Source organism: Neovison vison, chromosome 4 (genome assembly GCF_020171115.1).
Source record: "Neovison vison isolate M4711 chromosome 4, ASM_NN_V1, whole genome shotgun sequence".
Taxonomy (NCBI): domain Eukaryota; kingdom Metazoa; phylum Chordata; class Mammalia; order Carnivora; family Mustelidae; genus Neogale; species Neogale vison.
The window spans coordinates 68,031,108-68,055,035 of NC_058094.1; the positions used below are offsets into that span (position 1 = coordinate 68,031,108).

The 23,928-nt window shown below is 38.0% G+C and overlaps 1 protein-coding gene across 1 annotated transcript in view; it reads left to right on the top strand.

The window, feature by feature from the left end:
- Positions 1 to 23,471, top strand: part of CPA6 (carboxypeptidase A6) — a 391,722-nt gene extending 368,251 nt beyond the window's left edge. The window contains exons 9-11 of the mRNA XM_044245494.1: positions 13,030 to 13,232; positions 17,586 to 17,670; positions 23,234 to 23,471. Of these exons, the coding sequence (XP_044101429.1) occupies positions 13,030 to 13,232; positions 17,586 to 17,670; positions 23,234 to 23,421 (476 nt within the window). The 3' untranslated portion in view covers positions 23,422 to 23,471. The remainder of the gene's footprint in view (positions 1 to 13,029; positions 13,233 to 17,585; positions 17,671 to 23,233) is intronic.
- Positions 23,472 to 23,928: the final 457 nt, after the last annotated feature.

The following is a 23,928-nucleotide window of genomic DNA, read 5'->3' on the forward strand; positions in this document are numbered from 1 at the left end:
GATCAAACCAAAAGATCTAATTTTCATTTTCATAATATGTGGAACTAAGTGTTTTTTAAAAGGAACCAAAATAAAGATAAACAGCCATGCAAGAAAAAAGTTTTCAGTAAATATAGTAGAAAAGTTTTTCTATTGTTTTTATATAAACACTTCAGAATCAAACATTATAGAAGAAAACTAACTTTTTTTTAATTTGAAGATTAGTTGGCTTTATTAAACAATTCATGAATCAGGCAGCATCCAAATAATAATAGGGAAGAGCTCTCAATAAAAATAATTCTTAAGAGTATATATAAAATGTCAAGAAAAATTCCAAGACTCCAGAAGTTAACATTTTTAGAAAAGTCATAATTCATGAAAATAAACCAATATGATAAAATGGGGAAACTCCTAGTAATCAAAAACAATATTAAAATAAAACAAGGTAACATTTCATCTGTTTAATTATTCCCCCAAATGCTTAATGTGGTATCCTAAACTGGAAGAAATGGTAAAATTGGGATGGCATGTGTCTCTGGGGGCATTAAAAAGCAACTTGACCAGACACTTCAACATCACCATTCCTTCCAGCATTCATTTTAAAAAAAAAAAAAGGAATGTATGATATGGATTCTATTTCCCACTCTGTGATGGGCACTTGGGAAGCAGAGATAGATCCAACAGATTCTGTCCTCATCAGGTTTAAAATCATTGAGGTTAGAGAAGGGCGAAAGGAAAAAAGAGTGGAGGAGGAAGGAAGGGAAAGAAAAATAAATGAAAAAAACTTAAAAGTACTATATAGAAATACATATGGTACAGATAGACATAAATAGTACAGTGGAGATACAAAGGGAGAAGGAACCAGCTCTACTTGATAAAGTCAGAAAAGTCTTCACAGAAGAAATAACAGAAGATTGGAATATTAAAAACATATTGGTCATCAAACAGACCAAACTGTAGGACAGAAAATAAGTAGAGCAAAGGATTCAGAATCAAGACAGCATTCCAGGTAGGGGAAACAAGTATGTCCCTGGGACAAACATGCAGCATGAAACAGGGTGCCATGAGGATGGCAGGTGGCCCTGTGTAGCTGGAACGAAGGATGACTGGAAGGACTGGAAAGAGAAGAGGCTGAGTATTTCTCCTTTTAGGAATTTATCCTATTGTTATACTCACATGTGTGGAATAATACATATGTACAGGGATATTCATTGCAACACTCTTTATAATAATGAGAGATTAGGATCATCCCAAATGTCCATCAACAAACAGCTAGTAAATTAGGCTACAATTATACGGTGAAATAGACAGAAATAGCCAAAATCAGATGGCTATTTTACATACAGGATTACACACACACACACACACACACACACACACAAAGTTAAACAAAGCAAGGTTTTAGATTATTATATATGAGGATCCTATTTGTATAAAAAATAATAAAACTTTTTTTTTTGCTTATAAATGCATAGACCAACCCTGGAATAATACAAGGAGGTAGTAAAAGTTAGTACTTCTGGGGAAAAGAAATAGATGGCTAGACAGATGGAGGGAGAAATTTACATGGCATTATCGTGTACATCCATAGGCCATTCTAAAAAATTAAAAGCAGTAAAAATAAGTCAACATTCTTTTCTTAAAAAACTAAAAATTGTAACTAAAATCAAGCTCCAGAATGCACTACCACCATTCAGAGCACTTCGCCTCCTTTCCTATTATTTAGCTTTTTTATTTAGCTTAGGTATAATTTAGTAAAACATGAGGGAGTGATACCAAAAGAGACAGTTTATAAGCTTATAAGGAAGTCTTACTTCTCTACCACCCTTCCTCACTGGCCTCAGTCACTACTCCCAACAAAAGGGGTAGGGTGGAAAATGTCAAGAGTTCCCACTTAATCACACATTGCCTAATCTAATAGACGCCAAATACACTGCCCCCTATCCCTCTGGTCTCCCAAGAGACTCTTGATACACTCTTAGAGGAGTTGATTGTAAAATTGAGAGAAAACCTCAAGTCTTACAGTGGTGCATTTTATGGAAATTGTTTTGTTATGTAAAGAGATAAAAAGTGTACATCGACAAAAATATTTTAGTATGACATTTCGTTAGAACCAGTATCTGTTTCCTTATACTGGCACTTATGTGGAATGAGGTCATGGCATGCCTCTCTAGCCTGTGTAATTCTGAAAGAGAGATTCCAGAGTAGCCTTACACCAAGTTCCACAGTAAGAAAATGGCACTCATTCATCTCACTTGCCTCCCCAGATTGGGAAGTTACCTTGGCAACAATCAAAGACAAAGCAGTAACATGATACAAACCTATGGATTCCCTTTTCATTTGTTTGCATTCTCAGGTGTAATTCTTATGCTCAGGTACATATCTGCACGTATTTTAAGAAAATCAGAGAACGGCATTGTTGGTCAGGCTCTTGTGCAATCTCTTAGCTTTTTTTTTTTTTTTTTTTAAAGGAGAACTCTTAAGATTTCTTTTTTTTTTTTAATATTTTATTTTATTTATTTGATAGACAGAGATTACAAGTAGTCAGAGAGGCAGGCAGAGAGAGAGAGGAGGAAGCAGGCTCCCTGCTGAGCAGAGAGCCAGATGTGGGGCTCGATCCCAGGACCCTGAGACCATGACCTGAGCTGAAGGCAGAGGCCTTAACGCACTGAGCCACCCAGGCGCCCCAGCAATCTCTTAGCTTTTATTATAACCTTAAGTTACAATAAAACTGACCTTAAAATGTAAAACACAAATGGAATTTTGATGTGCTAGACTGAGAAGGACCTTGCTATAGGGCAGGTTGATTCACTCAATGAACATTTATTGAACCCCTGCTATAAGCAAAGCACAGTGCCAGGCAAATATTCAGTTCTTGTTTTGTGGGAGCTAGCATCCAGTGAGGGAGACCGCATGTCAACAACCGGCTGTGATTTGGGGCCTGAGTGTCACATTAACAGAGGAGAAAGAAAAAGAGAAATTCTTTTTTTTTTTAAGATTTTATTTATTTATTTGACAGAGAGAGAGAGAGAGATCACAAGTAGGCAGAGAGGCAGGCAGAGAGAGGGGGAAGCAGGTTCCCGCTGAGCAGAGAGCCCAATGCAGGGCTCAATCCCAGGACCCTGAGATCATGACCTGAGCCAAAGGCAGAGGCTTAACCTTACTAAGCCACCCAGGTGCCCCAGAAAAGAGAAATTCTAGCTGGGGTCAGAGTGGCAATGTGCCTTGTTCCCCACATATCTGGTTGCCACTTTACCAGTTACCAAAACTTGGTGGCTCAAAACAACACAAATTTATTTTCTTACAGTTCTGGAGGCCAGACATCCAAAATGGACTTCACCAGGCTAAAGATGTGATAAGACCACACTCCATCAGCAGGCCTGAGGGGAGAATCCATTTCCTTGCCTTGTAGTTCTAGAAGCCACCTGTTTCCCTAATCTTGTGACCTCTTCCTCCAGATTCCCTCTCTAACTCAGCTTCTCTTTGTTTCTCTCACATAGCCTTCTGTTCTGTCTGTAACCAGATTTCCTTCTCATATAATGTTTATGGTTGTATTTAAGATCTACCTGGATAATTCAGGATAATCTCCCCATTTCAGAATCTTGATCACATCCACAGAGGCCCTTTTCCATATAAGGTAACATTCACAGATTCCGTGGACAAGGACCTGGCAGTCTTTGGGGGCCATTATGTAGCCTACCACAGGGTGCTTAGAGGGAAGGCCCCTAATCCAGCCCCTTTATCCTGTAGGCAGTGGTGAGCTACTGGAAAGTTTCAAGCATGAGAATTACATGGTAAGATGTTTATTTCAGTAAAATTAATTCAGGACTTCTGAGGATGTAGATGAGAGAAGAACCTGAAGTCAGCAAACCCCTCCAATAATCCAGGACAGTTTTGACAAGACAATGGTAACTGAGTTGAATGCACTGGTGAGAAATTAATACAGTGAGATCAACAGCTGTTTTCAGACTATTGGACACATTAAATGATTTCTGAATTGGGCATTCACATACCATATATCATGATTTGTAATACAAGAGAGGAAGCAGATTTGGAAGGGGGTTGGAGGACCTTTAGACAGGGAGGGACATTTTTATCAAAGAAAAAATTTGTTCTGAGAGTGAAACAATTTTCTTGCAAACTAAAGTTTTAAATTGCAATCCATTTTTGGAGACTGCCTCTAAGAAGAAAGAAACTGAGTAACACAACTTTTAGTACTAAGTTTTATTCTCACATCCTTAGAACAGAATCTAATGACATTCAGGAAAAGTAATTATGTAATTACATTAGGATCTGTTTTCATCTGGACTAGAACCATAAACTAGCACTGCTGTGAAGAGTCTTAGCAAGCTTCCTAATCTAACAGTTCTCAGCCTCTTTTTCCCCAGTACCACACTCCCAGCCAGTGGTGACAGTACACTCCAGTGGTTGATTCCAAACACACCTACCCACTCTATTTTACCACTCTCTCCCCCATTACAAGAGTATTTTTAGTTCATTAATCTTGTAGCTTGTAACTAGCCACTGTGAGACAACCACCACAACTGAGAGCAACATATTGTCACACATCCCATGAGAACCATGGAGTAAGGTCCTTAACAACCACCTGGGACAAATGCTGCCAGAGCAGTGACATGCCTGCCCCTGAGCTCATTGGTAGTATAGCTTTAACTGGAGCCCTGTCCTGTGATTTTCCCCTCCTTCTCCATTCCTTCTCTAAAGACTATCTTCCACCTCATTTTACCATCCAGAAGGACTAAGGTTCATGGAAGCAACAAAGCCTTTTTTTTTTTTTTGGTCCTTTGTTTTTTTAAGTAAAATTGTATTTTTTTTTGAGTCCCATCCATCTGGAGTCCCACTGAGTCTGTGCCATTAGAGTCTCTCCAGGGCTTCTAATCCTGCTCTCCCTCCCTCCTCTGTGTTCCTGTGCAGTCTGCACTGCACACTTTATGATGGTATTATATCCTACATTGTCTTGTCCTATAATTTCTTTATATGTGCACATCTTGTCTCCTCTCAAGATTTATGAGGTTCTTGTAGAGTTTTGCATCTTAATACTCAACAACTAAAGAGGTGATGTATGGTATGGAAGTTAAATTGCTGAAGTGTTCAGAACTGAGCTGTGTGTTGTTTTACTGGACAAGACTAGAATCTCTTCATTCTGCACTGCAGAAATCTGTTATATATATTCTGCATTTGTTCTGCATGTGAAGATGGGGAAAGAGAACTTTGTCTCAGCTTCAGAAAAAATATACTGGCTCCTGTAAACTAAGGGAAAACTAAATGGATTCTCATGCTTCTAAAAACTAAAGAGTGATGGGTTTGATGCTTCTTGTTCCTTCCCCCTAGTAATGTTTTCCATGGTTTCCTGGCTGTTCAATCATTTTTTGGTGTTTTTTACTTGTTTCTTTAAAATGCTATGTCCTGGTACTTTAGCTTTCTGCTCTCTTGATCTTTTTTGTACATCAGATACTTTTGATCAGAATCTGTGTAATTGAATCTAGATCTGGACAGCACTTTTCAAATTGTATATCCAGCACAGCTACTTAAAATCCCAAAGAGATTTCTGGTTCAATAATACTTGTGAGCTGTTTCTTTGCATTTTAGTAAAGCCTGGGTAGTGCCCCCCAAAGGCTGCAAATAAAATTAGATTGTTTTAGTGGTTTTCTTTCCACCTGACTTAATTTATTTCTATCTTAAAGACCTCACTATTCAGGATTCTGGTTTTATTTTTTGAAAGATAGTGTCAGTATAATAGATGAGCAAGGCAAAAATTCACATAGAAACAATGGCATAAAGAATTTTGAATGTGATATTCCATTTTGCTACTGAATCAATACTTAGTCTGTAGTAAATAACATTGGCAGAATGCCCATCCATAAAATAAACCATAAAGTGCTATAGAATATTTCAGGCACACAGCATTAAAGCGAGGTATAGCCCTTCTTGCTATTATACAGTTTAGCTCCTGTATGATAATTATTAAATAAAATAGTTTATTTTTTCTGTACCCACTATTGTCCAAACATTGTGCAGGGCCAGTTCAGTAGGGAAATGGGTAAGCATAAATTTTAACACACAATATTACGTTTGATGACAAATGCAGATAAAGAAGGGTGTTATGGGCACCTAACCCAGTTCAGGGACATTGGAGAAGATGCCAAGAGGAGGTGGTAACTGTGTTAAGCTCTGAAGAACAAATAAAATCAGACTGTGAAGCAAAAGAGAAGCTTCAAAAGAAGAAAACAACATGTACAGTCATAAAGGCAAGGAAGTATAAAACTTCAAGAAAACGACCAATATTTTAGTAGGAATAAAGCTATAAGGTTTGAGGCAGACTGACAGAAGGTAAAAATTTTAAGTCGGTCAACCAGAAACAAATCAGGAAGGAACTTAGTCCATAGGCATTTGGTAAGGAAGGGAGCATGACTCTCTGAATTCCAAGGAAGGAGAGAACTGTGTAACTTTCAAACCAATACAAAGCCATAAAAAGTAATTGAAATTATCTAGTCAGTGACAAAATACCAACCACAGGCCTATCTGTACAGCAATAGGGCAAAAATCACCAACTTTTTAAGACAGGAAGAACACACAAGATAAACTATAGTATCTACCTCTACCAAACTCAAACCTTTGATCACACTACCTCTTTGCCTTTAAGTAAGATTTTGGAAGTTTATCCGGAAGGCACCACTGAAAGATTATAAGCAACAAATCAGATTTCTGTTTTTATAATAAATAAGATCAGTCTTATTTATGTTATAAGGACATTGAGAAGGCTGAATTCAAGGTAGGCCAGACTGAAGGCAAGGAACTGTTCTCATAATTTAGGGGAATAATTACAAGAGCCTGAACTTTGTCAGTGGAAGTGGTCAGAGAGAGACTTAGCAGATACAATCAACAGAATTTTTGCCTGCATACGGAGTAATTTATCTGAAGAAAAACTGAGGGCTGACTAAAGAGTACCTGCCCCACAAAGGAGAGACAGAGACAGGGTAATGGCAAGAAGCCTAGCCCCAATGCTGTGGACAGCAGAGAGGCATATCATTGACAGGCCCCACCTGTGGATTCACCCAACTGGAACAGCAAAAAAAAGCAGTTTAAAGGGCAACAAGACATAAGTGAAGGAAACCCATTTTCTAACCCTAGGACATCAGCCAAACCATAAGGGAACTGCTTAAATTCTGACGTCAGAGGTGTTGGCTAGTGCCATTGTTTACATTTCCTCTCCACCTAGATGGTACAGATTGGTGCAAGATCTTGGTGCCCTAGCTAGCCTGCCACTGTATCAAGCCTTAGTCCACACCACCTCCAGACAACCCCCCCAAAGTTCTCCCATAGTCATACCCATCCCAGTTCCAACCATTCCACCAAAGCTACTCTGGCCTGTGCCCACCCCATCTATAGCCATACCCCGGGGCAGTCCTGGTCCAGAGCACTCAGGGCCCCACCAGCCCCACATGGCAACCAATGTGGAAACCCACATATGTGGAGCACCCAGGACACCCCAAAACAAGCCTGCCTCGGCTATCCTGCCTACAACACCAGGTACACACAGGTGACACAGATGTTGTTCCCACACAAGACTACACCTTCAAGGCTGGGAGAGGTGCCTGTTTGGCCTAATTCATACAAACAACCACAGAATGTCAAATAAAGTGAAACAGTGGAACATTCTCCAGATGAAAGAACAAGACAAAACTTCAGAGAATGAACCAAGTGAAATGGAGATAAATAATTTACCTGATTAGGAGATCAAAATAATGATCATAAAGATGTTCCCCAGGCTTAAGAGAGGATGAACTCAGTAAGAACTTCAATAAAAAAAAAAAAATATAAAAACCAGAGTTGAGGGCGCCTGGGTGGCTCAGTGGGTTAAGCCGCTGCCTTCAGCTCAGGTCATGATCTCAGGGTCCTGGGATCGAGTCCCGCATCAGGCTCTCTGCTCAGCGGGGAGCCTGCTTCCTCCTCTCTCTCTGCCTGCCTCTCTGCCTGCTTGTGATCTCTCTCTGTCAAATAAATAAATAAAATCTTTAAAAAAAAAAAAAAAAAACCAGAGTTGAGGAATACAATAACTGAACTGAAAAATATGCTAGAGGGAATCAACAGCAGATAAGAGGAAGCAAAAGAATGTATCAGCGATCTGGAAGACGGGGTAATGGAAAGCACTCAAGCTGAACAGCAAAAAGTAAGAATTTTTAAAAATTAGGATAGGTTGAAGGACCTGTAGGACAACATCCAGCATTGCTACATTTGCATTATAGGAATCCTAGAAGGATAAGAGAGAGAAAAGGGGGCGGAAAACTCATTTAAAGAAACAGTATCTGAAAACTTCCCTAACCTGGGGAAGGAAAGAGACACCCAGGTCCAGAAAACACAGAGAACCCCAAACAAGGCCCAAACAGGTTAACCACAAGACACATAACTAAAATGTCAAAAATTAAAATTAGAATCTCAAGACCAAAATAGAAAACCAACTACTTATATACAAGGAAAACCCTATAAGACTATCAGCTGATTTTTCAACAGAAACTTTGCAGGCCAGAAGAAAGTAGCATGTTATATTCAGAGAGCTCAAGGAAAGAAATCTACAATCAGGAATACTCTACCTAACAAGGTTATCATTCAGAACTAAAGAAGCAATAGTTTCCCATATAAAAGTTAAAGGAGTTCATCAGCATTAAGCTGGCCTTATAAGAAATGTGAAAGGAGGGGCGCCTGGGTGGCTCAGTGGATTAAAGCCTCTGCCTTCGGCTCGGGTCATGATCCCGGGGTCCTGGGATCGAGCCCCACATCGGGCTCTCTGCTCAGCGGGGAGCCTGCTTCCTTCTCTCTCTGCCTGCCTCTCTGCCTAGTTGTGATTTCTCTCTGTCAAATAAATAAAATAAAATAAAATAAAAAAGAAATGTGAGAGGACTTACAGCAGAAAAGACTTTGACTAGGTGTAGGAAAACTATTAGAAGATAAAATTTACTAGTAAAAACAATATATAGTAAAGGTACAAAATCAATCACTTATAAAGCCATATGCAGGTTAAAAGACAAAAGTAGTAAAGTCAATGATGTCTAATAAATTAGTTAAGGGATTCAAGAAATAGAAGATATAAAATATGATGTCATATACATAAAACATAGAGAGGAGGGAGTAAAAATGTAGTGCTTTTAGAATGTGTTCAAACTCAAAACCACCAACTTAATATAGACTGTTATATACTTGGGATGTTATATATGATCCTCATGGTGACCATAAAACCAAAAACCCGTAATAGAGACACAAAAAGGAGAAAAAAATCCAAGCATAAGACTAAGGAAGTGACTAATCACAAGGGAAGAGTAGAAGAGAAGAAGAAATAAACAGAGAACTACAAAAAACAAGAAAATAATTAACAAAATGGTAATAAATATATGTCTGTCAATAATTATTTTAAGTGTAAATGGTCTAAATGCTCTAATCAAAGGACATAAGGTAACTGAGTGGATTAAAAATAAAAAAAAAAAGACCCATCTATATGCTATCTACAAGAGACACTTCAAACCTCAAGATACATGCAGACTTAAAGTTAGAAAGTAGAAAAAGATACCACGCAAAAGAAACCCAGAAAAAAAATCTGGGGTAGCAGTACTTACATCAGACAAAATTGACAAAATTACACAAAGGCTGTAACAAAAGACAAAGAAGGACATTACATAACGATCCAAGGGATCGCTCCAACAAGATGATATAACACTTATAAATATCTATACACCCAACATACAAGCAACCTGACTATATACAAAGCAAATGTTAAGAGACATAAAGGGAGAAATTGACAAAATAGCATAAGAGTAGGGGAGTTCAACACCCCAGTTATGTCAATCAGTAGATCATCCTGAAAGAAAATAAATAAGAAACAGTCACTTTGAGTTACACATTAGTTCATATGGATTTAACAAATACATACAGAACATTCCAACCAAAAACAGCAGAATATGTATTCTTTTCAAATGCACCTGGAACAATTAAGGTAATAGACACTATGGAAGAAGAGTATGGAGGTTCCCCCAAAACTAAAAGTAGAAATACCATATGACCCAGCATTTCCACTTCCAGATATTTACCCAAAGAAAATAGAAATGCTAATTCAGAAAGATATATGCATCCCTACGTTTACTGTAGATAGCAAGTGTTGGTGGAGGATAGGGAAAATAGGTGAAGAAAATTAAAAGATACAAACTTCCAGTTATGAAATAAATAATTCACCGAGGTGTAATTTACCACATAGCAAGTACAGTAGGTAATATTGTAATAATTTTGTATGGTGATCAATGGTAACTATACTTATCATGGTGAACATTTCATAATATATATAATTGTCGATTCACTATGCTGTACACTAATATAATTTGTATTATATTTATAATATACTTTAAATAATTAATTTTTAAAACTATAAATAAAATGTAAGAATAGTAAATAAGTACACATATATGTATATAAATATATTTTGGAAATACTACTCTAGTGTTGTTAATAAAAAGTTGTGAATCTAGGGGCGCCTGAGTGGCTCAGTGGGTTGAAGCCTCTGCTTTCGGCTCAGGTCATGATTCCAGGGTCCTGGGATCAAGCCCCACATCAGGCTCTCTGCTCAGCAGGGAGCCTGCTTCCCCCTCTCTCTTTGCCTGCCTCTCTGCCTACTTGTGATCTCTGTCAAATAAATAAATAAAATCTTTAAAAAAAAAAAAAAAAGGTGTGAATCTAATCCTTGTTCCTTATAGATGACCTGCTGCTTTCTCTCTGGAATTGTTTCCTTTTCTTAAATTTCACCCTACAGTGTCAAAGCATTGACAGATTTCCCCTTTATCTCTCTTATTTTGTACACAATAAGTCCATTCAATCTTTCCTTAATTGTAGAAAATTTTCAATTAGCAGTTCTTCAATATTTAACTTTTATTTCTTTATGTTAATCAGATGTTGACACCCTATTTGTCACACCGCCTTTTTTTTTTTTTTCTTTTTTCCAGTTCTTTGTCTCTTCTTGATGCCTTCTGGGAATGTTTCAAAACATATTCTAGCTCATTAATTCACTCATCAACTGTATTCTTTCAACCCATGAATTAAGTTTTTTATTTCTATTATATCTGACTGGTACTTTTTTTATAACTTCTTGTCCCTGTTTAATGTTTTCAATGCCCTTCTGTATGCCCTTGAGAATGTTTATCAGGTGGCGCCTGAGTGGCTCAGTGGGTTAGAGCCTCTGCCTTCGGCTAAGGTCATGATCTCAGGGTCCTGGGATCGAGCCCTGCATGGGGCTCTCTGCTCAGCAGGAACTTGCTTCCCCCCTCTCTCTCTCTGCCTTAAAAGATTAAATTTTAACCTTTAAAAGATTAAAGATTAAATAAATAAAATCTTTTAAAAAAAAAAAAGAGAGAATGTTTATCAGGATTATTGTAAATACTTTTTTCTTTGGCTCATTAGTTCTGCTCCCCCTGGAATTAGTTGTTCAGTCTGTGATCTCTCCTTTCTGGGGCTTTACATCTGTGATCTTCAAGTGTCTCTTTATTTGTCCTATTCCTTTCAGAGTATCAGCTATCTGAGTTCCATCCATATCCCACTTACTTCTAAGTTATGCCCAGAATTAGACTCAAAGGAGGAAAACCACAATTGCTATAAATTCCACATTTTAACTCACCTATAACACAAACTAGATTTAATGTCCTCAAGCTTTAGCCTGATTTGACTTGGTTATCTTTTCATATTAGTGGAATTGGACTATATCACAGAATCACCAAACATTTTCCATTTGCTTATGGAAAGAGATCGTTTTCTAGGGCTGTTGGGAGGGCTAATAATGGCCAGTGGCAAATAACTGTAGAAAATGTAATTATTTATTGATGGAAAAATGTCTTGGAACCTTAATATTTTGTGTTTGCTATGGTGAATGTTATTTTCCTTCCTCTCCTTCATAGACCTATAGGTTATAATGTTTTTAATTCAAAAATTATTAAAATTTAGTTTTGAGGATTTCTTAACTGAATTCTTACTGACCCCCAAGATAACTAGAGACGCCTCCTGGGTTTTACAAAACCAGTTTGGATATTGCTTATCTAAAAACGGAAATTATTTTGGCATCTTTTGTGGAATTGTTTCTGCCTTGCCTTCATGGTCTTGATGTATCAGTATTTTTATCTTACCAGACACCTGTGAAGATGGCTAGCCTTTTCTTTTGAGCTGACATTCACTTTTTAACAGATATTTGTTGAACACTTGGCATACTATTGTTCTAGTTGCCAGGTGCCCAGCAAGAAAGGCACAGTCCCTGCTTTCACAGAACATTAGAGTTTAACAAAGAATCCAGACTAAATATTTATACTAGAGCAGGGAATTTTTTCTGTGTTGTCTTGCTTTGTATACCAGTCACCTAGAACAGTGTAAATATTGGTTGAATGTTAAGCAGGTAAATACTGGGCACTAATTACAGGTGTGTTAAATGTTATGGAGGAAAAATGGAAGCATCATAGGGTATAGGAGCCTTACCTGATCTGGGGGATCATATAGAATTAGGTCTCCCATTGATAAAACCATCCTTTTCCAAGTGGTTTATGCAGGCTCATTTAAACAATCAGTGCCTAGTTCCTATTCAGGGCACCCTGCTATTGTGCATGGTGGTTTGAACCACCTTGGATTTTTCAGTATTGGTTTCTGTAGATGAGAAGTGAGATGAATTGCTTAATAATACCTTATGCTTATAGAAACTAAAGAAAAAATCAGTTTAAGAAAGCTGATTCATGTTTCTTGCTTCTTTTTTTTTTTTTTTTAAAGATTTTATTTATTTATTTGTCAGAGAGGGAGCAAGCGAGAGAGGGAGCAAGCGAGACCGAGCACAGGCAGAGTCAGAGGGAGAAGCAGGCTCCCTGCGGAGCAAGGAGCCCGATGCGGGACTCGATCCCAGGACGCTGGGATCATGACCTGAGCTGAAGGCAGCTGCTTAACCAACTGAGCCACCCAGGCGTCCCATGTTTCTTGCTTCTTGCCTATCCATCCCATCACCCCATTTTCTCTCCTATCTTGCAGATGAAGGAGCTTCTATGCACCCTTGTGACGATACATACTGTGGACCTTTCCCAGAATCTGAACCAGAAGTGAAAGCTGTAGCCACTTTCCTCCGAAAACACAGGAAGCACATTAAAGCTTACCTCTCCTTTCATGCATATGCTCAGATGTTGCTGTATCCCTATTCTTACAAATATGCAACAATCCCCAACTTTAGCTGTGTGGTAAGTATTTGCACTTGTACATGCATGTCATGCTTTATGCTTCTTTTCTAAAGCTAAAAGGGGTCTGAGTAGTAATGGTAATAGCAAACACATATTGTGTTTATTCTAATAAGCATCTTTTACATATCAACTTATTTATTTTCCATAAGCATATGAGATAGGTAACTATTATTGTCCCCATTTTACAGATGAGGAAACTGAAACCTAGGGAAATAAAGTAATTAGATGCAGAATGCACAGCTACTAAGTACCCTGGCCAGGCTTCAGCCCCCAGTTTAGCTCTGACCTTGTCACTTTGAACCACTGCGCTACAAATGCAGTCGTTTCAAACCAATTTGCATTCTTAGCACGGGTTACACAGAAAGTTGTCAGGATGGATGTGATTAGTATTACAGCTTCGGTCAAATATGCAGGACTATAATTAACTTTATTGAGTAAATAATTGTTCATAAATTATGGTCTGACTCTCATTAATTAAAAGCAAGATTTAATTTATGAGCACTATTTGCTTAATGGTACTAAGTCTCTGGGCATGTATCTGACAAGTTGGTGCTGAGAATGAACAGTCCTTCAGGCATAAGACTACTTGGCAGTGAAAAAGCAGTGTCTTTCTTCCTCATCTCAGAAACCCAACAAGCTCTCCACTGTTGGGCAAAATGCCTTGTAAAGTGAGTCTGATTCAGTGTCTCTAGCATCTAAAGGACTATAAAATTCAAAACCAGGTCAAACTAATATACAGTGTTAGAAATGAGGGAGAGGAAGGGAACAGTGACTAGGAGGACGTATAGGAAGGAAAGCTTTTGGGTTTTGCTGTTGATGTTCTATCCTTTGGCCTGGGCGATGGTTACATGAATGTGTGTAATTTGTGATCATTCATTGAGTTATGAACTGAAAATGTGTATATTCTTCTGTATGTATAATTGTTCTTGAATTAAAAGCTTTGATAAAAGAGAAGCATCCCCTTTCTTCCTACACCTTGAACTCTAAATCCTTCACCAATTGGTTGGAGTGGCAGGAATTCCTGACCCAGATGTCTAGGACCTGGAAGGAATGGAGAACATGAGGAGGTCTGAGGAAGGCCTGAGGGAAGGCTTCTATTCTGTCCAAAGAGGAACTTTGTTCTTGGCATAAACAAGCAAAAACTCTGAGCAAATTCTCTCGAGAAATTTTGTAAAGGTGGTAGTTCTATTTAAGAGTACAATTCGTGGTGTGTCTGGGTGGCTCAGTGGGTTAAAAACTCTGCCTTCGGCTCAGGTCATGATCCCAGATCCCAGGGATCAAGCCCCAGATAGGGTTCTCTGCTCAGCAGGGAGCCTGCTTCTTCCTCTCTCTCTGCTTCTCTGCCTACTTGTGATCTCCAGAAGAGACAAAATGGTGGGGAAGTAGGAGGAGGCGCCGTTTCAACCTGTACCCTAAAGTGAACTGATTACTTACCAAAGAACTCTGATCACCCATACTTGTGATCTCCATCTGTCAAATAAATAAATAAATTCTTTTTTAAAAAAAAAAGTGCAATTCGTCAACTACTGTGTGAGTCAAATAGGCTTGTTGTTGTTGTTTTTAACCTGACTGTTAACCTATTTTTAACTACCCTGTATCACACAATGCTTCTCTAGGTTTATATTCAGCCCTGTCTAAATTGGGCACAGTGTCTATTTATATTCTCACAACAGACTAAATGGAGTATGCAATATATTAAAACTATTACATGAGTTAAGCTTATTTTCATTTTGTCTTGGATCAGATTTTGTCTTTGTCTTGGATATGGTATAAAGAGTAGACCAGTGATTCACAATCAAGGATGACTTTGCCTCCCAGAGACACTGAATGATGTTGAAGACATTTTGATTATCACAAGGCTGGAGAATGTTATTGGCAGCTAGTGGATAGAGGCCAAGGATGCTGCTCAACATCCTACAATGTACAGGACAGCCTCCTGCAGCAAAGAATTTTTCAGTCCAGACTGTCAATAATACCACTGTTGAGAAATCCTATTACCAGGTTACATATAATCTAAGTCGCTAAAGCCACAGTTAAAAATCTCAGAAACTAGGTAGTCTCTGAATGTTAACAGAGACCTTTCAATTCCAATAAATTGTTCAAAAATATCCAATCAGGGACACCTGGGTGGCTCGATCATTAAGTTTCTGCCTTCAGCTCAGGTCCTAGGATCGAGCCCCGCATCAGGCTCCCTGCTCAGCAAGAAGCCTCCTTCTCCCTCTCCCACTGCCCCTGCTTGTGTTTCCTCTCTTGCTGTCTCTCCCTCTGTGAAATATATAAATAAAAAATCTTAAAAAAAAAAAAAAGTTTAAAAAAATTCCATCAATGTAGAAGCCTGTGTTTCACTAACATTTTTAGATCATTCATTAACTTGCTTTAAATGTGGAACTATTTGAATAAAAAATATATTCCTGACTTAGTTGAGGTTCACTAAGTGAGGCCTGGGTCCTTTTGAACATTTGAAAAGAGGAAGCGGTGGCTCAGTTGGTTGAGCAGCTGCCTTCGGCTCAGGTCATGATCCCAGCGTCCTGGGATCGAGTCCCGCATCGGGCTCCTTGCTCTCCAGGGAGCCTGCTTCTCCCTCTGCCTCTGCCTGCCTCTCTGCCTGCCTGTGCTCCCTCTCTCTCCCTCTCTCTCTGACAAATAAATAAATAAAATCTTAAAAAAAAAAAAAGAAAGAAAGGAGGAATTGCATAAACTCTTTCAAATAGGTATCTGGCTATACACCCCGGAAAAAAATTCCTAGAGAATTTTATGAAGTTTTTACTTTTTGTGGACTGATCATATCCAACCATCTTATCAGCCTCCACCTGCACCTGAGTGACAGAAGTGCCATGAGCTCGAAATGCTAAAACTGTGCATATATTTTGTGTAAATAAGCCAAGTGGTTGTATTTTTTTTCTTAAGAGATTTTTGGGGGTAGTTTAGTCATCTGAAATAATGAGGAACAAATTTCTCCTCACCAGCAGAACACAGTAATCTTCTAAATGTAGAAATATCTGCCTTTGCCATGGAATATTGCTGAAACCATTGGAGAAGATGTTAAAATTTCAGAACATTCTCCGTAAAAGTATCTTATTATGGTGTTTACATTCCTTTTCTGTTGGCTCCTGAGAGGAGGATGTCATCCTCAGTGAGATGAATAATAAATTGTCTGCCAGGTTATGGAGACTGGTCCCTTAATATCCACCAAGAGTGGCATTTGCTGCAAATGCTGCCTTATGCATCCCTGAGGTGAATGAGGACAGCAAGCTGAAGCTGGGTCCAACACACAGCGCCGTGTTGCCCAGAGAACTTCAACCGGTATAATAAATTATTTATAGGCAAATTGAAACGGGAGAGCTGTATACTGGTTTCACCATACTTCTTTTCCTCTCACTGGTCATACAATATTTCTCTAACTCCTTATCGAAACTAATGCTGTTACACCATTTGAAAATGTTTTGAAGTGTAGTCAGTATCACTTAAGTTTATGTTAGAACATTCGCCTTTTAGTATTTTTACTGTGTTCTTCATTTTTCCTGATTTGGGGCATTGATAGGTAGCGTTCCGCCTCAGAATTTCTCCATCTTAGCAATACCTGAGCTCTGTCAGAGGCGTATGTAACTCTAGAAGTCATGGAGCATTCCATAATTGTTATTCCTATTCCTGCAGAGATAAATGAATAGCATAAGAGAAGACACTCTTCCTGAACTAAAGGGTTTCTAATTGATCCAAGTGTGTTTTAAATACCTTGTACATAGCCACTGAAGTATGTACTTAAGGATCAATAAGATTATTTTGATACCCTTGCAGAGCTATGTTTATTCAACATTCATGCAAGAAATATCGACTAAGCTTCTGTTATACACAGGCATTGCTAAATAATGCATATGTAGCTATGAAGAAGACTGGCATGGGTTCTGCCCTGTCAAGCATTTTGTAATTCATAGAAACAAGTGTCTCTGAATGAAAGTGAAGAGGACAGAACACTAAGTCAGCATCAGAAGACATGGTATCTTATATCAGAAGATATAAGATATCCACTTACCTGGACCATTCCTTGTCATGCAACCCCAGCCTGCCCATTGAACCTTGCTGAGTCTTTCCTTTCTTGTCTGTAAAATGGAAATATTACTGATCACTGACTTGGTGTGAGGATCAGTCAAAGGACATAAATATGTTCTAAAATACAAACTGCAGCATGTGACAAGGAATATTATTACCATTATTATTAAATATACCTATTACCAAATGTGCCCAACCTTGCTCTCCAAATTGAAGACTGATAAGGCTCAAACAACATGCCAGTGTTTCTAAGGGTTTCAATGCGGTAATGTAAAGTGATATCAGCTCTCCCTTTTCCCCTCACAGGAATCTGCAGCTTATAAAGCTGTGAATGCACTTCGGTCAGTATATGGGGTACAGTATAGATACGGACCTGCCTCCAGCACGTTGTGTAAGTTTCCTGTGTATTTTGTGTTAGAATCATTTCTTGACCCAAGATCCTATAAAATGACTTCCTTTAAAAAAAAAAAACAGAAGTGTGTTCCCCCTTAATGAGAAATTTTTGACAACCAAATTAGCCAAGGAATATGGAAGGAGTTTATATTTGATTAGTTTTACGCTGCTTGACATAAATCACTGTACCAATTGAAATAAATTCTAAGCAGAGACTATTCTAAGCATGTAGTAATGACTACAAAGTTGAAATGAGATCTTATGACAGTAGAAAGTACCCAAATGGGCTCCTTAAACAATTGTAACTACTGTAAGGGTGGAAATGGGCCTTGAGAATATAATGAAGTAATGTCTCAGCCCTAAAAGAGCTTTCCTTTTATTCCTTTCCTCCACTATTCTTGCTATGAAATTGTATTTCTTATGTAATGGCTTCAGCTGAATTTCCCCTTAAAAGGTGATTTAAAAAATTTTTTTTTCTTTTTCAAATAAATTTATTATTTGAATTTTAGGTAGTTAACATACAATACAATATTGGTTTCTGGAGTAGAATTCAGTGATTCCTCACTTATATACAGTACCCAGTGCTCAACACAACAAGGGCCCTCCTTAATAGTATCCATCACCCGTCTAGCCCATCTGCTAGCCTACCTCCTTCCATCAACTCCATTTGTTCTTTACTGTTAAAAGCCTCTTATGGCTTCTTTCCCTCTCACCTTTTTTTCTTTTTCTCCTGTCCCATACGTTCATCTGTTTTCTTTCTTAAATTCCACATATGAGTGAGATCATGTGGTATTTGTCTTTTACTGACTGACTTATTTCACTTAGCATAATACACTCTAGCTCCATCCACAGCATTGCAAGTGTCAAGATTTCATTCTTTTTGATGGCTAATATTCCATTTGTGTGTGTGTGTAACACTTCTTTATCCATTCACCAGTTGATGGACAGTTGAGTTCTCTCCATAGTTTGGCTATTGTTGATAATGCTGCTATAAACATCGCGGTGCATGTATTCCTTCAAGTCTGTATTTTTGTATCTTTTTGGTAAATACTTGGTTGTATAACTGCTGGCTCATGGGACACTTCTATTTTTAACTTTTTGAGGAACCTTCATACTGTTCTCCAGAGTGGCTGCACCAGTGTGCATTCCCACCAACAGTGCAAGAGGGCTCCCCTTTCTCTGCAACCTCACCACAACGTATTGTTTCCTGTGTTGTTAATTTTAGCCATTCTAACAGGTGTGAAGTGGTATCTTATCATGGCTTTGATTTGTATTTCTCTGGCAATGAGTGATGTTGAGCATCTTTTCATGTGTCTGTAACCCATCTGGATGTCTTCTTTGGAAAATTGTCTATTCCTATCTTCTGCCCATTTCTTAACTGGGTTATTTGTTTTTTGGGTGTTAAGTTGGTAAGTTTTATGTAGGTTTTAGATACTAACCCTTCATCAGATAGGTAATTTGCAAATATATTCTCCCAGTTTGTAAGCTGACTTTTAGTTTTGTTGACTGTGTACTTCACTGTGCAGAAACTTCTTATCTTGATGAAGTCCCAATAGTTCGTTTTTGCTTTTGTTTTCCTTGCCTGTGGTGACATGTCTAGTAAGAAAATTGTTAAAGCTGAGGTCAAAGAAGTTTCTGTCTATGTTCTCCTCTAAGATGTTGTTGGTTTCTGTCCTCACATTTAGGTCTTTCATCCATTTTTAATTTGTTTTTTTTGTGTGGTGTAAGAAAGTGATCCAGTTTCATTGTTCTGCATGCTGCTGTGTGGTTTTCCCAACACCATTTGTGAAGAGACTATTTTTTTCCATTGGACATTCTTTCCTGCAAACAAATCCAAAGATTAGTTGACCATATAGTTGTGGGTCCATTTCTGGGTTCTCTATTCTATTCCATTGATTTATGTGTCTGTGTTTGTTATAGGACCATGTGGTCTTGATGACTATAGCTTTGTTATATAGCTCAAAATCTGGAATTGTAATGCCTCCAGTTTTGTTTTTCTTTTTCAGAATTACTTTGGCTATTTGGGGTCTTCTGCGGTTCCATGTAAATTTGAGGATGGTTCACTCTAGCTCTGTGAAAATTGCTGGTGATATTTTGATAGGGATTGCATTAAATGTGTAGATTGCTTTGAATAATATAGATATTTTGACAATGTTTGTTCTTCCAGTCCAAGAGCATGGAAAATGTTTTTCCTTTTTTGTGTCCTCTTTAATTGCTTTCATAAGTGTTCTATAGTTTTCAGAGTACACACCTTTTACCTCTTTACTTATTCTTAGGTATCTTACTGGTTTTGGTGCAGTTGCAAATGAGATCAATTTCTTGATTTCTTTTTCTGCTGCTTTGTTATTGATATATAGAAACGCCACAGATTTCTGCACATTGATTTTATATCCTGCAACTTTGCTGAATTCATGTATGAATTCTAGCAATTTTCAGTGGAGTCTTTAGGGTTTTCTACATAGAGTATCATGTTATCAGCATAGAGTAAATTTTCACTTCTTCCTTGTCAATTTGGATGTCTTTTATTTCTTTTTGTTGTCTCATTGCTGAGGCTAAGACTTCCAATAAGATCCAGAAAAATATGCTATATTTTGTTAAATGCTTTTCCAGCATCTATTGACAGGATCATACAGTTCTTATTCTTTTTTTTTTATTATTAATATGGTGTATCATGTTGATTGACTTGCAAGTATTGAACCACCCCTGCAGCCCAGAAATAAATCCCACTGGATCATGGTGAATAATTCCCTTCATGTACTGCTGAATGTGATTTGCTAATATTTTATTGAAATAAAGAGGAACTGGGTATATGGAAAGAACTTGAACAAAAGACCAGAAGACAGGGATTCTAGCCCTGATTTTGGCACTAATCAGGATATAATCCTGGCCAGGATATTAATCCTCAGCTTTGGTTTCCACAACTGTTAAGTGAGGAATTAGACTACATCATCTCTCATGGCCTCTCAAACTCTAAAATTTTTCAACTATATGAGTTGGAAAATCTAGCAAGAAATCATGTATATCTGAATGTCTATGTATGCATACACATAGGTTGTATGTATATGTATAGTTATTGACATCTAATTTTGCTTTCAGTGAAGTACAAAATTTCTCCTTGATTTCTAACTACCAATTATTATATTCTTAACCACTCGCTTTCTTCAGCCTTCACAGAAAAGTTTGGTTTGCCAATTAACATTGCTTATCAAATAAGTTTATCCTAATAATGAATGTCTTAAGTATCAGAATTGTTTTCAAAGTCTATGATCATTGATCTCATGCTGACCTTTTTAGAACTGTTTTTCGGGGGCACCTGGGTGGCTCAATCAGTTAAATGCCTGACTTCAGCTCAGGTCACAACCCCAGAGTCCTGGGATCAAGCCCCACATCAGGCTCCCTGTTCAGGGGAAGACTGTTCCCTCTCCTTCTCCCTCTGCCCCTACCCCATTTGTGCTCCCTATCTCTCTCTCTATCAAATAAATAAATAAAATCTTTAAAAAAAACAAAACCATACTTTAAAAAAAAAAGTTTTTCAGTAGTGTCATCCTGAAAAAAGAAATACAGTATTTCTAAAATCATATTCTTAATTATTACCAATATATTAGGTTTAAACATTATTTTTTAAACAATCTTACAGTTTACCTTTTCAGCTTGATATCAAGCCATAGTCATAGTATTATATTTACCAAGAACAACCTGTTACCATAGAAATGAGGCTGTCATATCACGATGATGTAACTGTTGGCACACGCTGACTCTGACTTTGGCTTCTATGACTACTATTTGCAATTCCAGTGTACTCTAACCCAGAGGGACAATGAAGCCACAGCCTACATTCTGTCCTTAACCAAACCAAAGGGAGACTAAGAAACAGCAGAGTATTTTAATTGTCATCTTAACATAATTTATCTCTAACTTGTCCTGGCAAAAATAGGATAAAAAGGATATTATTTGAGCAGATGAACATACTCTGAAAATTTTTTAATAATAACAGAGTTAGGTCAGTCTGGATCATATTAATTTCAAGAAAAACGTTTGTAAAGATTCTTCTTTTTTAATTTTTTTTTAAAGATTCTCTTTATTTACTTGAGCAAGAGTAAGAGAGAGAGAGAGAGAGCACAGAGGGAGAGGGACAAGCAGACTCCCTGCTTAGCAGGGAGCTGACATGGGACTCGATCCCAGGACCCTGAGCCGAAGGCAGATGCTTAACCAACTGAGCCCCCAGTTGTTCCTATAAAGATTCTTCCATAAAAGTTTTATTTATAATTATTAAGAGCCTGTTATGCTAAAAACTACATACAAGGCATTTTGGGGCATAAAGATGCAAAATAATATGGGCTTATGTATCCTAGCACATTATTTTGTTTAATTTCCACAATGACACTCTGCAGTAGGTATTACCATCCCTTTTTCTAAAGGGAAGATTGAGGCTCAGACAAGTCACAACAGGTGGTGGGATCTGATATAGCCCAAACCCTTCGTTTGCCTCTAGTGCCTGTACTTTCAACCTGCGCTGAAAAGCTGGAGCAGGTGAGGTCACAGGAGTCAGAAATAGAGAATTGCCAATAAATTACCAGCTACACTAAAGGTTGTTGAGAGGTTGAAAGTGGGGTCTGCGGCGGGGAAAGCAAAGCAAAAAAGGAGATTAGGCCGCTTTCGCTGGTGACCTTCAAGAACAAAGTTTTCATAAACAGGCAGAGGCAAGAACCAGACTGAAAGTGGTTGAGCATATAGAGGCAACATGTATGGATTCTCTTTATGTTCTAAAGCAAAGGACAAATTTTAAAAAAGGATGGCATATAGCATGAGAAGGAAGTGCCATATGAAATTGGTGCTTGAATATTTTGGTCAATGCAGATACAAGAGAAGGTGGTTTAATTAATGAAACTAGGTCCCAGAGAAGGAACCCTCTGACTACCAAGGAAGACAATGATGAATGGAATCAAAAGACAACCCTCATAGAAACAAACAAACAAACAAAAAACCATGCAGGGCTCTGCCTCTGAGCTAGGAGAAGGGCAGCTGGAGGGCTGTGATGTCAGTAGAGGAGGACGTGGGATGATTACCTTTTATGGGCATGGGGAATATGGTTCAGTGAGGAACAGGCATACAAGAGCCTGAGAAATGTTTGGTAAGTGAAGTTCTAGAAAAAGGAGACTGGAGCAGTATTGAGAGAACAGAGGACATCAGTGACCAGTGTGATTTTACAGCAAAGACTTTCTCCAGCTCCCTCTCAAAGAGTGAAAACAGAGAAACTGGGCCAGGGATTAGGTTGTTTATGGGTGACTAAAGTGAGGGTGGAGATAAATGTTACTGAAAATGAGGCTGAGAAATTTTGAGGTCATCACACTGGAAAAGCATTACTACTTAGTCTAGATCCTCCAAGATGGTGGCAGGTTAGGCATGAGCCTAACACCAAGGAACTACTGTTAAATCATTCTTGCTGAAACAGTGTTTAATTAGAAGGATTTCAGATAGCCTAGTAAGCATGTACTATAGATGAACTTTGAAAATTATGCAGTCTTCTCAGCGAGGTTCTTTTTTTTTTTTTTAACTTTTAGATGTGAGCTCTGGTAGCTCAATGGATTGGGCCTACAAAAACGGAATACCCTATACATTTGCTTTTGAACTTCGTGACACTGGACATTTTGGATTTTTACTTCCAGAGGTGCTCATCAAACCAACCTGTACAGAGACCATGCTGGCTGTGAAGAATATCACAATGCACCTCCTAAAGAAATGTCCCTGAGACCCAAGGGTTGGGTCAACCACCAGAAGGCTGGTTCTCTGCAAGAGCTACTTGTCAGTGGGGGGAAATTGTTTTTAAAAAGGGCAACTTCTTAGAAAGAACATATCTGTGGACTTTTAAAGGATGTACTTTATGCAATTCAAGTTTCTGAGGCAATAAAAAATTGGTTAAAAGAATCTGAGCATAGCCTAGTTTGCTGTAAGAGAAATCCTCCGTTTTATATCATTTTGAGTCATATTTGAGGAAGGGGAGGAGGGAATATTTTCAAGCTCTATTTTCTCAAGAAATGTACAAATTAAGGATTTCACTGCAATAAATCTCCTTTTCTCAATTACGATTTAGGCTACTAATGTTTTTCAATCACTTTGTTTTCATTTGCAGTGGAAACTTTTGAAACAGAGACAACTATATTTCTTAATAAATACACAACTTATCAAGGCATTAGATTCTTCACATCTTCATAACCTGGAATTAGTGCATCATACACCTATAAAAATATACCAAAAT